This window comes from Triticum aestivum, chromosome 5B, assembly GCF_018294505.1.
Source record: "Triticum aestivum cultivar Chinese Spring chromosome 5B, IWGSC CS RefSeq v2.1, whole genome shotgun sequence".
Taxonomy (NCBI): domain Eukaryota; kingdom Viridiplantae; phylum Streptophyta; class Magnoliopsida; order Poales; family Poaceae; genus Triticum; species Triticum aestivum.
Window position 1 is genome coordinate 418,543,568 of NC_057807.1, and position 13,390 is coordinate 418,556,957.

Sequence of the window (13,390 nt, forward strand, 5' to 3'; positions counted from 1 at the left end):
AGCACGCTAGTGGGCCGGCACATGCTAGCAGCACTGCAGGCGCTGGATCGGGCGTCTACAACGCTGTATAGGAGCTCCCGAATCTCAAAGAGCCTAGCTGTTCCCCAAAGGGAGTTCCTATGTGACGCATTTTACGTCAAATTGTTGCGCTTTCACACAGGCACATCGCTCGCAGTGCATCGATTAGGCCGGCCCATTGTAGTGCGCTGCCAAAACCAAGTGGAAAAAAGATCACTAAAAAGGTAGGTCGCGACAGCTGGGGAACTCCGGACTGCCTACTTGTGCTTGCTGGGTACTAGCCACTACGATGGAAGAGCTTATTAGACCAATGTACAGCGAAAAACTAGAAGAGCTAACAAAAGTATAAGACTTAACACTGTTTAAAAAAAATCCTTTACCATTTTCCAAATTTTAGTTAAATTTTTGAACGTACAATTTTGTTTTGACAAAAGGGAACAATTTATGATATCGCGAACAAATTTTGAATTTCCCAAAACATTTTTTGAAAATGTGAACCATTTCAGAATTTGTGAACAATTTTCTAAAGCACGAACATTTTTTGAATTTGAGATTTTTTTTTGAAATGGAGAACAATTTTGAAAATCCTAAACAAATTTTAAAGAACAAACATTTTTTGAATATATGATTTTTTTTTGAAATCCAGAACATTTTTTTAAAAATTTGAACAGTTTTTTCGAAACACGAACATTTTTTTAATAAAAAATGCAATCTTTTATTTGAAAAATCCTGGCACTTGTTGGAAAGGCAAGCAAATTTCAAATATTTTGCACATTTTTTATTTTTCATTTTCTAAACAGTTTTTGCAAAAACACGAACATTGTTTCAATTTTGAGAACTAATATTTGAAACTTCTGAACAATTTTTAGAAACACGAACAAATTTTGAACATTTTAATGAAAAAGCAGAACAAAAGAAAAAACAAACAGAGAAACAAAAAAAGAAAAAAAGATAACAGGAAAAAACAAAGAAAAGGAAACAGAACAATGAAAAAAGAAAAAACAAACGGGAAAAAAAGAAGAAAAGAGAAACGAAAAAAAATGAACAAAGAAAAAACTGGTTCAGAATCTTCTATAAGTTTCCCAGAACCAGAAAAAACCGGCTGAAGACCTCTAGAAGGTTCCCAAAACCGAGGATGTTGAAACGGTTAAACTGGCCGGCCCAGTCGAACGATAGCTGATTTCCCCTGTGCGATACCTCGATAGCTTGAGGCAGTATGCATCCGATAGGAAATTCCTTCCCCAAACGCTACTCCAGCAAAAAGTCCATGCGTTCACAGGAACGTATTTTATCGTTAACAAAGCCCTTTTTCATCGTGCGGCCAACGGTAGAAAACGAAAAAACACAATTCACTCCTTCACGGATGGAGAGACGGTGATTGAAGGCACAGACAACCTTTTGGCTTATGCCACAGCTTATTATAAAAATCTTTTCGGCCCAGCCAGGGGAAACATTTTTCATTTATCCACGGATACCTGGTCGGAAGAAGAAAAACTTACGGTGGAGGATAATACACTCCTGACCAGTGAATTCACGGAGGAGGAGGTTAGAAAAGCTTTGTTCGGCATGGATAGCAATAGGGGCCCCGGCCCAGATAGCATCCCAGCTGAATTCTACAAGCACTGCTGGGACTTTGTTAAAACAGATATTATGCGTTTGTTTCACGCCTTTCACAACAACACCCTGGATGTGGAGCGCATGAATTATGGGGTGATCACCCTGATACCTAAGACCAATGGTGCTAAGAAAATACAGCAGTACCGTCCCATCTGCTTACTTAGATGTCCATACAAGTTGATCACTAAAGTGATGGATAATAAAGCAGCCATCTTTGCTGATAAGCTTATTAGCAGACACCAAAATGCTTTCATTAAGCATAGAAATATGATGGATGGGATCCTCACTCTCCATGAGATCTTACATCACACACCATAAAAAGAAAGTTGGGATGGTCCTGAAGCTGGACTTTGAAAAAGCATACGACAAAATTAATTGGGATTTTCTCCTTGAATGTCATAGTAATAGAGGCTTTGGTGAAACCTGGTGTGGTTGGGTGAAGAAGATTCTAACTAATGGCACAGTCAGCATTAAGTTGAATAATGTGACTGGGCCGTACTTTCAAAGCCACAAGGGGGTGCGCCAGGGCGACCCTCACTCCCCTTTTTTGTTTAACCTTGCGGTGGAAACCTTGTCTAAGATGATTCGTAATGCTCAAAAGGAGAAGATGATAACTGGGTTGGCCCCAGACCTCATTGGAAATAGCGTTGATGTTCTGCAATACGCTGATGATACGGTTATTTGTTTTGAACATGATGAAGAAGCCGCTGTCAACCTGAAACTCCTCTTATACGTATTCGAGCTTTATGTCTAGCTTAAAGATTAACTTCCTTAAGAGTGAAATCCTATGCGTGGGTGGAGAAAACAACATCTTGGCAACTTATGCGGACATCTTTAACTGTCAAACTGGTCACTTCCCAATGAAATACTTGGGGGTCCCTGTGAGCTACTCAACTTTGCGTAACCTGGACTAGAACTTTGTTGAGGATAAATTCCTTAAATGCTGTGAAACTTGGATTGGTAATGCTGCTTCATCGGGGGGAAGACTCATTCTCTTGAACTCCTCTCTGTCCAGTATTGTTTATTACTACATGGCAATGTTCCTACTTCCTAAGATGGTGATCTACAAGCTGGACAAACATCGTAAAAAATTCTTCTGGCAAGAAACCAACAGCAGGAAATGTTATCACCTTGTCAAATGGACCAGGATTTGTAGGTCAAAAAGAAAAGGGGGTTTGGGGGTGAAAGACCTCCATAGACACAACATAAGCTTACTAGCTAAATGGTGGTGGAAACTTGAGACTCAACAAGGGCTATGGCAGAATGTTATCCGGGCCAAGTACTTGAAGAGAGACTCTGTTGCCTCGGTTCGATGCAGATTTGGTGACTCGCCGAGTTGGAAAGCTATTATGAAAGTTAAAGAACACTATTTCACTGGGAGGGGGTGAATTTGAAAGCTGGCAACCTAGCTCGGTTGTGGATGGACAGTATTGAGGGAAACCCACCCTTGCGAAACAAGTTTCCAGAGCTGTATGATATCTGTAACAACCAAGAGATTACTGTGGCCAAGGTCAGGGGCGAGGGAACCCCAGATCTTTTTAGAAGACGATTACACCCTCGGCTTGCAAAATAATGGGAAGAGGTGAAAGAAATGGTGAATTCCTGGGTGATCTTTGATGAACCAGATCAGGTCGTATGGAATCTTGGTAAAAACAAGCGCTTTACTACCAAATCCATGTATAATCACCCGGAAAGCCGCCTTGCTGGGTGTGATTATAGGTGGATTTGGAAAGCTAAATTGCCTCTCAAGATCCAAATTTTCCTTTGGCAATTATTTCAAGATGCGGTGTTGACATGAGATGTCATGGAAAGACGTAAATGGGCTGGTAACCCGAAATGTTCCTTCTGTCATAACAGAGAAACTTCGCAACATCTCTTCTTCACATGTCCAGTTGCAAGGGTGGTTTGGAGAACGGTTGGTTGCGTGTTTGGCACAGATTTGTACCCTGATAACCTTTGACAATATTTCTCTTGGTGCTATACTTTCTTGCCTGATGGGGCTAGATTCTATACCTTTGGCCTGGCTGTGATTTGCTGGGCCATGTGGATATGTCGTAACAGGGCCACTTTCGAGTGCAAAAATTGAGAACTCCTTTTGATGTGGTCTTCTCTGCATGTGGTTACATGAACTACTGGGCAGGTCTGATGGTGGGAGCTGATCGAGAGGCGATGGAGCGCGGCGCTAAGATGCTCAAGACCAACGCAGCTGCCATGATGAGGATTTGTGCAGCTCCAGCTGGATCAACAATGGACTGGAGGATGCAGCCGTCGACTCTGTCTTCACCTGCCTTTTCCCTCCTCCCCCCTATGGCTGTTAGTGTAATGATACTTGTTTCATTTGGTACTTTCGCCCCTGCGTGGGTTTTGCCTGATGCTCAAATGTGAGCTGTTCCCCCTTATGTGTGGAGACTACCTCCGGATTTCTCGTTTTTGCTCTGGTTAGGATAGGTGATTTTAGATGGCACTGGGTTTTCGCCCCATGATGAGCTGCTCGATGACGAGTGCTTGCAGTGGGTTTCCCAGTGGTGTCTTGAACTCGTTTTCCCCTTTCCAGTTTCCTTAAGACCTGAACTATGTATTTCCGTTATGTCATAGTAATGGAAAGGGTAATGCCCGGTTCAAAAAAAAAACAAAAAAAAAGCCCTTCGCACTAGAAGGCCAAAAAGCCCAAATCCGCGCACGATGACCGATCCATCCAAACCGACATCGAGAAGCCTCTCCCGGCGGCCTCGCCCCCGCCTCCTCCTCACCTCCGCTGGTCCCACACGCATCCATCGCAAATTTCCCATCTCTTTTCCCCAAATCGAATCCCCAATCCCGACCTAATCGGCGATCCTCCGTCGGTCGCCATGTCTCGCACGGGGAGCCGCCTCGCGTCCTCCGTGGTGCGCCTCCCCGGCCGCTCCCGCGTCTCCGCTTCGCCCTCCCCTCGCCGCCGCTCCCTGTCCCCGTCGCCCTCCCCGCGCCGCCAGCGCCGCCGCGACCGGTCCCCCATCCCCTCCCGCGACCGCCGCGGCGAGAGGTCCCCCGTCCCCTCTCGCGACCGCCGCCGCGACCGATCCCCTAGCCCCTATCGCGACCGGCGCCGCGACCGGTCCCCTAGCCCCTTCCGTGACCGCCGCCGCCAGTGGTCTCCCTACCACAATGAGCGTGGCCGGGACATGGACCGGGTTCGGGACGTGGAGCCGCCGGCGCGCCGTGGCGGCGGTGGAGGAGGCGAATGGTCCGCCTCCGACGACGACGACGAGGATCTCAAGGGCCTCACCTACTTTGAGTACCGCCGCGTCAAGCGCCAGAAGCTCCGCAAAAGCCTGAAGAAGTGCATCTGGAAAGTCACGCCCAGCCCTCCTCGCCGTGACGACGAGGCCGACGAGTACCAGTACAGCGAGGAGGAGGAGGAGAAGAAGGAATCGCCGAAGAAGGACTCATCCGAGAAGAGCGATGTGGAGGAGAACAAGGACTCGTCGGAATCTGAGTCCGATGAGTCTGGTAGCTTATCTGATTCCAGTGAATCAGATTATTCTAGGAAGAAAAAGAAAGGGCGTAAGGACAGACGTTCTAGCAGCAAGCGTAGCCGACGTTCACATCGTCGCCACAGGAAGTCTGATGTGGAGAGTGAGAGTGATAGCAAGGTTGATGAGGATTCAGAGGGTTCCTATGACTCTGAAGATTCTAGGGATAAGAAGAGGAGCAAGAGATCACGGAGGCACAAGAAGTCTAAGAGGAGGGGAAGGAGCTCTAGGAGGAAGAAGAGTAAGAGTCTGGATGTACCATCTGATGTTAGCTCTGAGGAGGTGGAGGTTTTAGGCTCTAGCCCTATCTCAACGGACAGCAAGAAAACGGGTAAGAGCTCAAGGAAGAAGAGTAGCAGTCAGTCTGATTCTGAAGATTCGATCTCTTCTGATGCCATCATTGATGAAAAGGAAATTGAAGAGACAGATGAGCCAGAGATTGACCCAGAGGCAATTAAGTTCAAGGAAATGCTTGAGGCCCAGAAGAAGGCTGCACTAGAGAATGAGATGCCGGTTGGACCAATGCCACTCCCGCGTGCAGATGGTCATATTAGCTATGGTGGTGCACTGAGACCCGGTGAAGGTGATGCCATTGCACAATATGTACAGCAGGGGAAGCGTATCCCACGGCGTGGTGAGGTTGGTCTGTCTGCAGATGAGATTCAGAAGTTCGAAGATTTGGGGTATGTGATGAGTGGAAGCAGGCACCAGAGGATGAATGCTATCCGTATAAGGAAGGAAAACCAGGTTTATAGTGCAGAGGATAAGAGAGCGCTGGCCATGTTTAACTACGAGGAGAAGTCAAAGAGAGAGCACAAAGTTATGGCTGATTTGCAGCGCTTGGTTTCAAGAACCATTGGCCAAGAGACAGGACCTTCGCATGATCCATTTGCTACTACAGATGACTGAGTAATTATTTCTAGCTATTTTACAAAGAAATGGTTGCCGCTATTAGTTATGCATGTTTTTCCTGTTGTTCCTGTAGTACCAGTGACGTCGAGTTTGCATTTTGTAACTTCTGTTTTGTGTCGACTCTACTTAGCTTATGCTTATCAGTTATTACTCTTTGTTCTATATATGTTCATGATTGTTGTGATGTTTGTCAAGCTGCTTGATTTACCACATTACGATTTGTATAGGATTTTTTGGCAATGATAAGATAGAATGACCATTTTTTGCTTTTGGGATTTGTGAGTGTGAAAGACAGTACAGTTGCATAAGCTTATATTGTTTAGGATCAGCATTGTTATAACATGCAAGGGGTGCTTGGGTACTGTGGGTCTTCTTTGGCACTTGCAGATTTTGAATAAATCTTCGCTATCCGAACAGAATTTTGTTAACATCTATAATAATGAAATTTATTTCTCCTAAGATCATAGGCGGATACATTTGATCCTTATGTGGCAATTATTTAGTTTAGCTTGACTGGATAGCTTGGATCCTTGTTTTGCTGAATTTCATGGGCTTTAGTAGTCATTATTTTGATACACCTATGAGCAGCAATAATTTTATTGGTTAATTCAAATGGTTATTGTCATCACCTGTCAAGAAAAATTAAAACTGCCCTCCCATGATCTTTCTCTTGCGACTAAGATAAAATGAATGTATTAGGGCGATGCCTGAAACCATTTGCCAATGTGCTGCAGGCATATGTGCATTATCTGGGATGTTAGATGTCATTATAAACTATACTCCTTCCGTTTCTTTTTAGTCTGCATATAAGATTTGGTCAAAGTCAAACTTTGTAAAGTTTGACCAACTTTGTTGGAAAAAATATCAACACCTACAATACTAAAGCTATATGATATGAAAATTAATTTCATAATGCATATAACAATATTGATTTCATATTGTAGATCTTGATATTTTTTCTATGAACTCGGTCAAAGTTGACAAAGTTTGACTTTGACTAAATCTTATATGCAGACTAAAAAGAAACGGAGGGAGTACATTCTAAACTGCCCCTTCGACTTCACTAGATAATTGATTTATAATAGCAATATTCATCTAGCTTTAAGTTGGCAATCTTGATTTAGTACCGGATGAAGTACATTGTTTTTGTACATAACTTCCAAAGGCTGCTTAGGAACTTATATTTATAAACAGGGCTAGCGTACTTAAGAACTTGGTTATGGGCCGTACTTGCATTAATACTCCTATATTAACTGTAAAAATAACCAAAATTATTTTTTCTTGGCCTCTCAGTCAGCCATGGCTGTTGCCGATTGATGCTTTGTATCGGCACACATCATAGCTCGATGGATTATGCATACCATTTCTAACGATGTACAATCACCATTACACTGATCACTGCAGCACTTCATTTTGGAAATGGTTGGAACAGTATAAATAATATCCGCTTTCCATTGTAAACATTATGGAAAATCAAAATTCCTCCTAAGATCAAAGGTGTTCATGTCGTTAGCTACTAGTGGAAGTCCTATCTTAACAAAGGGTGTCTGCGCTGTATGATGTCCTGTCGTCGCCTGGTTGATGGATGACAGGATGGTAGTCGGTGGTAATTGTATCTTGCCGGATTAACTGCCGTGGCATTCCATGAAGTGCTCTCCATTGGCGACTGATGCCCTTTTGGATGTTCAAAAGTTGCTCTACTTGTTTGCTCTAGTGCTACACTGTCACTACATCTCTGTTCTGATTTCGGCCAGCAGCTTATCCGGTGCTTTGCAAGATTGCTTACAAGCTTTAACGTTACTCTTGGACAAGCTTTAACGTGCATACACAACACCGTGATATTCATGTCTGGAGTAACCGGTTCATTGTTGGTGCTGCCTACTGAAGTTCATTTTTGTATATAACTGATTTTTTGTTGTTGTGAAACAATGGATTGCATTAATGAAACCGCCACAAAATACAAGGTTCAGTACCGAAAAGTAAGAGCAACTCACACTGGCCGATCCAAACGGACGTCTATTTTGTTCGTTTAGCCGTCGTCTATTTTGTTCGTTTAGCCGTCTGCTCACTGTGTTTGCTTTTTCAATTGTGTCGGCCAGTGCTCCCAACGGGGACAGACACATTTTTGACATATCCGCCTTGGCATTCCGTCGAACACATGACACGCAGTGAGCTTGCAGCGAGGAACAACGCCGGTGCACGAGCGCCGCCTCCGCGCGATCCCTGTAGCTCCTGCCTTATTGCTTGCCACGCCCCGCAGCTGCCGAGCCGAGCGCGAGGGCCACCCCACTTCGTGGCCTCCACCCTGAAGGGGGAGCTGCTGCACCGGCGTGCCGACGACGGCAAGCTCGGGGAGCATGGCGCTGACTGGAGATGTGCGAGGCGTGATCGGGGATGGGCGAGGCACGACCGGGGATGAGCGAGGTGTGGTGAGGGGTGGGCGAGGCACGACGGGCATCTGCTGCCTTCGTGTCGGTGACCTTGCAGCCTGCGGCGTCGACCTTGCAGCCTGCGCCTTCGAGCTCAGGGAGCATGGCGCTGACCGGGGATGGGCGAGGCACGACCGGGGATGAGCGAGGTGTGGTGAGGGGTGGGCGAGGCACGACGAGCATATGCTGCCTTCGTGTCGGTGACCTTGCAGCCTGCGGCGTCGACCTTCTTGATCCGACAACGCGACCACCGCTTCCAATAGCACGCTGTGCTTCTGCGTGTTGTGCACCTGCACCAGCGTCACCGTCTTGCGAGCGTCGAAGTCACGACCGTTTTGAAGAAAATATGTCCTAAAGGCAATAATAAAGTTGTTATTTATATTTCCTTATATCATGATAAATGTTTTTTATTATTTCATGCTAGAATTGTATTAACCGGAAACTAAGTACATGTGTGAATACATAGACAATACATAGTGTCCCTATTATGCCTCTACATGACTACCTCGTTAATCAAAGATGGTTATGTTTCCTAATCATAGACAGTGTTGTCATTTGATGTACAAGACCCATCCGTTAGCTTAGCATTATGATCGTGCTACTGCTTTCTTCACGACTTATCATGTTCCCCAGACTATGAGATTATGCAACTCCCGAATACCGGAGGAACACTTTGTGTTCTATCAAACGTCACAACGTAACTCAGTGATTATAAAGATGCCCTACAGGTGTCTCCGAAGGTGTTTGTTGGGTTGACATAGATCGAGAATAGGATTTGTCACTCTGTGTATCGGAGAGGTATCTCTGGGCCCTCTCAGTAATGCTCATCACTATAAGCCTTGCAAGCAATGTGACTAATGAGTTAGTTACGGGATGAAGCATTATGGAACGAGTAAAGAGACTTGCCGGTAACGAGATTCAACTAGGTATGATATACCGACGATCGAATCTCGGGCAAGTAACATACCGATGACAAAAGGAACAATGTATGTTGTTGTGCGGTTTGACCGATAAAGATCTTCGTAGAATATGTAGGAGCCAATATGAGCATCCAGGTTCCGCTCTTGGTTATTGATCGGAGATGTGTCTCGATCATGTCTACATAGTTCTCGAACCCGTAGGGTCCGCACGCTTAACGTTTGATGACGATTTGTATTAAGAGTTACATGTTTTTGATGACCAAAGTTTGTTCGGAGTCCCGGATGAGATCACGGACATGACGAGGAGTCTCGAAATGGTCGAGACATAAAGATTGATATATTGGAAGGTTATGTTCGGACATCGGAAATGTTTCGGAAGGGTTTAGACTTTTTCAGAGTACCGGAAGGTTACCAGAACCCCGCGGGCGAAGTAGTGGGCCTTCATGGGCCTTAGTGGAAAGGAGAGTAGGGCCGCAAGGGTGGTCGCCCCCTCCCCCCATGGCAGGTCCGAATTGGACTAGGTAGGGGGCGGCGCCCCCCTCTTTCCTTCTCCCTCTCCTCCTTCCCTCTCTCCCCCTCTTGGAAAAGGAAGGGGACTCCAACTAGGATTCGAAATCCTAGTTGGACTCCCCCTATGGCGCGCCCCTCCTGGCCGCCGGCCTCCTCCCTCCCTCCTTTATATACGGGGGCAGGGGGCACCCCAAAGGACAATAGACAATCTCTTAGCCATGTGCGGTACCCCCTCCACGGTTTAACACCTCGGTCATATCGCCGTAGTGCTTAGGCGGAGCCCTGCGCCGGTAACATCATCAACACCATCGCCACGCTGTCGTGCTGACGGAACTCTCCCTCAACCCTCTACCGTATCAAGAGCTCGAGGGACGTCATCGTGCTGAATGTGTGCTGAACATGGAGGTGCTGTACGTTTGGTACTTCGATCGGTTGGATCGTGAAGACGTTCGACTACATCAACCGTGTTACTAAACGCTTCCGCTTTCGGTCTACGAGGGTACGTGGACACACTCTCCCGTCTCGTTGCTATGCATCTCCAAGATAGATCTTGCGTGATCATAGGATTTTTTTTTGAATTACTACGTTCCCCAACAGTGGCATCCGAGCCAGGTCTATGCATAGATGATATATGCACGAGTAGAACACAAAGAGTTGTGGGCGATAATAGTCATACTGCTTACCACCAACGTCTTACTTTGATTCGACGGTATTGTTGGATGGGACCGACATTACATGACCGCGTTCATGAGACTGGTTCTACCGACGTGCTTTGCACATAGGTGGCTGGCGGGTGTTTGTTTCTCCAACTTTAGTTGAATCGAGTTTGACTATGGCCGGTCCTTGTTGAAGGTTAAAACAGTAGACTTGACAAAAAATCGTTGTGGTTTTGATGCGTAGGTAAGAACGGTTCTTGCTAGAAGCCCGTAGCAGCCACGTAAAACTTGCAACAACAAAGTAGAGGACATCTAACTTGTTTTTGCAGGCCTTGTTGTGATGTGATATGGTCAAGGCATGATGTGATATAAATTGTTGTATGAGATGATCATGTTTTGTAACAAAGTTATCGACAACTGGTTGGAGCCATATGGTTGTCGCTTTATTGTATGAAATGCAATCGCCATGTAATTGCTTTACTTTATCACTAAGCGGCAGCGATAGTCGTAGAAGCAATAGTTGGTGAGACAACAACGATGCTACGATGGAGATCAAGGTGTCAAGCCGGTGACGATGGAGATCATGACGATGCCTCGGTGATGGAGATCATGAGTACAAGATGATGATGGCCATATCATGTCATATATTTTGATTGCATGTGATGTTTATCTTTTGTGCATCTTATTTTGCTTAGTACGACGATAACATTATAAGATGATCCCTTACTAAATTTCAAGGTATACGTGTTCTTCCTGAGTATGCACCGTTGCTACAGTTTGTCATGCCGAGACACCACGTGATGATCGGGTGTGATAAGCTCTACGTTCACATACAACGGGTGCAAGTCAGTTTTGCACATGCAGAATACTCAGGTTAAACTTGACGAGCCTAGCATATGCAGATATGGCCTCGGAGCACTGAGACCGAAAGGTCGAACGTGAATCATATAGTACATATGATCAACATAGTGATGTTCACCATTGAAAACTACTCCATCTCACGTGATGATTGGACATGGTTTAGTTGATTTGGATCACGTAATCATTTAGATGACTAGAGGGATGTCTATCTAAGTGGGAGTTCTTAAGTAATATGATTAATTAAACTTTAATTTATCATGAACTTGGTCCTGATAGTTTTTGCATGTCTATATTGTTGTAGATCAATGGCCCGTGCTACCGTTCCCTTGAATTTAAATGCATTCCTAGAGAAAGCTAAGTTGAAAGATGATGGTAGCAATTACACAGATTGGGTCCGTAACTTGAGGATTATCCTCATTGCTGCACAGAAGAATTACGTCCTGGAAGCACCGCTAGGTGTACCACCTACGCCAGCAACTTCAAACATTGTGAATGCCTAGCAGACGCATGTTGATGACTACTTGATAGTTCAGTGTGCCATGCTTTACGGCTTAGAATCGGGACTTCAAAGACGTTTTGAACGTCATGGAGCATATGAGATGTTCCAAGAGTTGAAGTTAATATTTCAAGCAAATGTCCGGGTTGAGAGATATGAAGTCTCCAACAAGTTCTATAGCTGCAAAATGGAGGAGAATGGTTCTATCAGTGAACACATACTCAGAATGTCTGGGTACCATAACCACTTGACTCAGCTGGGAGTTAATCTTCCTGATGATAGTTTCATTGACAAAGTTCTTCAATCACTGCCACCAAGCTATAAAGACTTCGTGATGAACTATAATATGCAAGGGATGACAAAAACGATTCCTGAGCTCTTTGCAATGCTAAAGGATACGGAGGTAGAAATCAAGAAGGAGCATCAAGTGTTGATGGTTAACAAGACCATTAGTTTCAAGAAAAAGGGCAAAGGGAAGAAGGGGAACTTCAAGAAGAATAGAAAGCAAGTTGCTACTCCCGGAAAGAAGCCCAAGTCTGGACCTAAGCCTGAAACTGAGTGCTTCTACTGCAAAGGGATTGGTCACTAGAAGCGGAACTGCCCCAAGTATTTGGCGGATAAGAAGGATGGCAAAGTGAAAGGTATATTTGATGTACATGTTATTGATGTGTACCTTACTAATGCTCGTAGAAGCGCCTGGGTATTTGATACTGGTTCTGTTGCTCATATTTGCAACTCGAAACATGGGCTACGGATTAAACGAAGATTAGCTAAGGACGAGGTGATGATGCGCGTCGGAAATGGTTCCAAGGTTGATGTAATCGCCGTTGGCACGCTACCTCTACATCTACCTTCGGGATTAGTTTTAGACCTGAATAATTGTTATTTGGTGCCATCATTGAGCATGAACATTATATCTGGATCTTGTTTGATGCGAGACGGTTATTCATTTAAATCAGATAATAATGGTTGTTCTATTTATATGAGTAATATCTTTTATGGTCATGCACCCTTATTGAGTGGTCTATTTTTGTTGAATCTCGATCGTGGTGGTACACATGTTCATAATATTGAAGCCAAAAGATGCAAAGTTGATAATGATAGTGCAACTTATTTGTGGCACTGCTATTTAGGTCATATTTGTGTAAAGCGCATGAAGAAACTCCATACTGATGGGCTTTTGGAATCACTTGATTATGAATCACTTGGTGCTTGCGAACCATGCCTCATGGGCAAGATGAGTAAAACTCCGTTCTCCAGAACAATGGAACGAGCTACTGACTTATTGGAAATAATACATACCGATGTATGTGGTCCAATGAGTGTTGAGGCTCGTGGCGGGTATCATTATTTTCTTACCTTCACAGATGATTTGAGCAGATATGGGTATATCTACTTAATGAAACATAAGCCTGAAAAATTTGAAAAGTTCAAAGAATTTCAGAGTGAAGTGGAAAAT

At 44.7% G+C, this 13,390-nt stretch overlaps 1 protein-coding gene across 1 annotated transcript; it reads left to right on the top strand.

The window, feature by feature from the left end:
* The first annotated feature begins 4,375 nt into the window (after window positions 1-4,375).
* On the top strand, window positions 4,376-6,223 carry LOC123112187 (NF-kappa-B-activating protein). The gene has a single exon (XM_044533119.1). It carries the CDS (start codon window positions 4,485-4,487, stop codon window positions 6,054-6,056), a length of 1,572 nt encoding a protein of 523 aa, XP_044389054.1. The 5' UTR covers window positions 4,376-4,484; the 3' UTR covers window positions 6,057-6,223.
* Window positions 6,224-13,390: the final 7,167 nt, after the last annotated feature.

Bases quoted from the DNA above. Each gene is read 5' to 3' on its own strand.
- LOC123112187 (XM_044533119.1), top strand. From the start codon at position 4,485: ATGTCTCGCACGGGGAGCCGCCTCGCGTCCTCCGTGGTGCGCCTCCCC.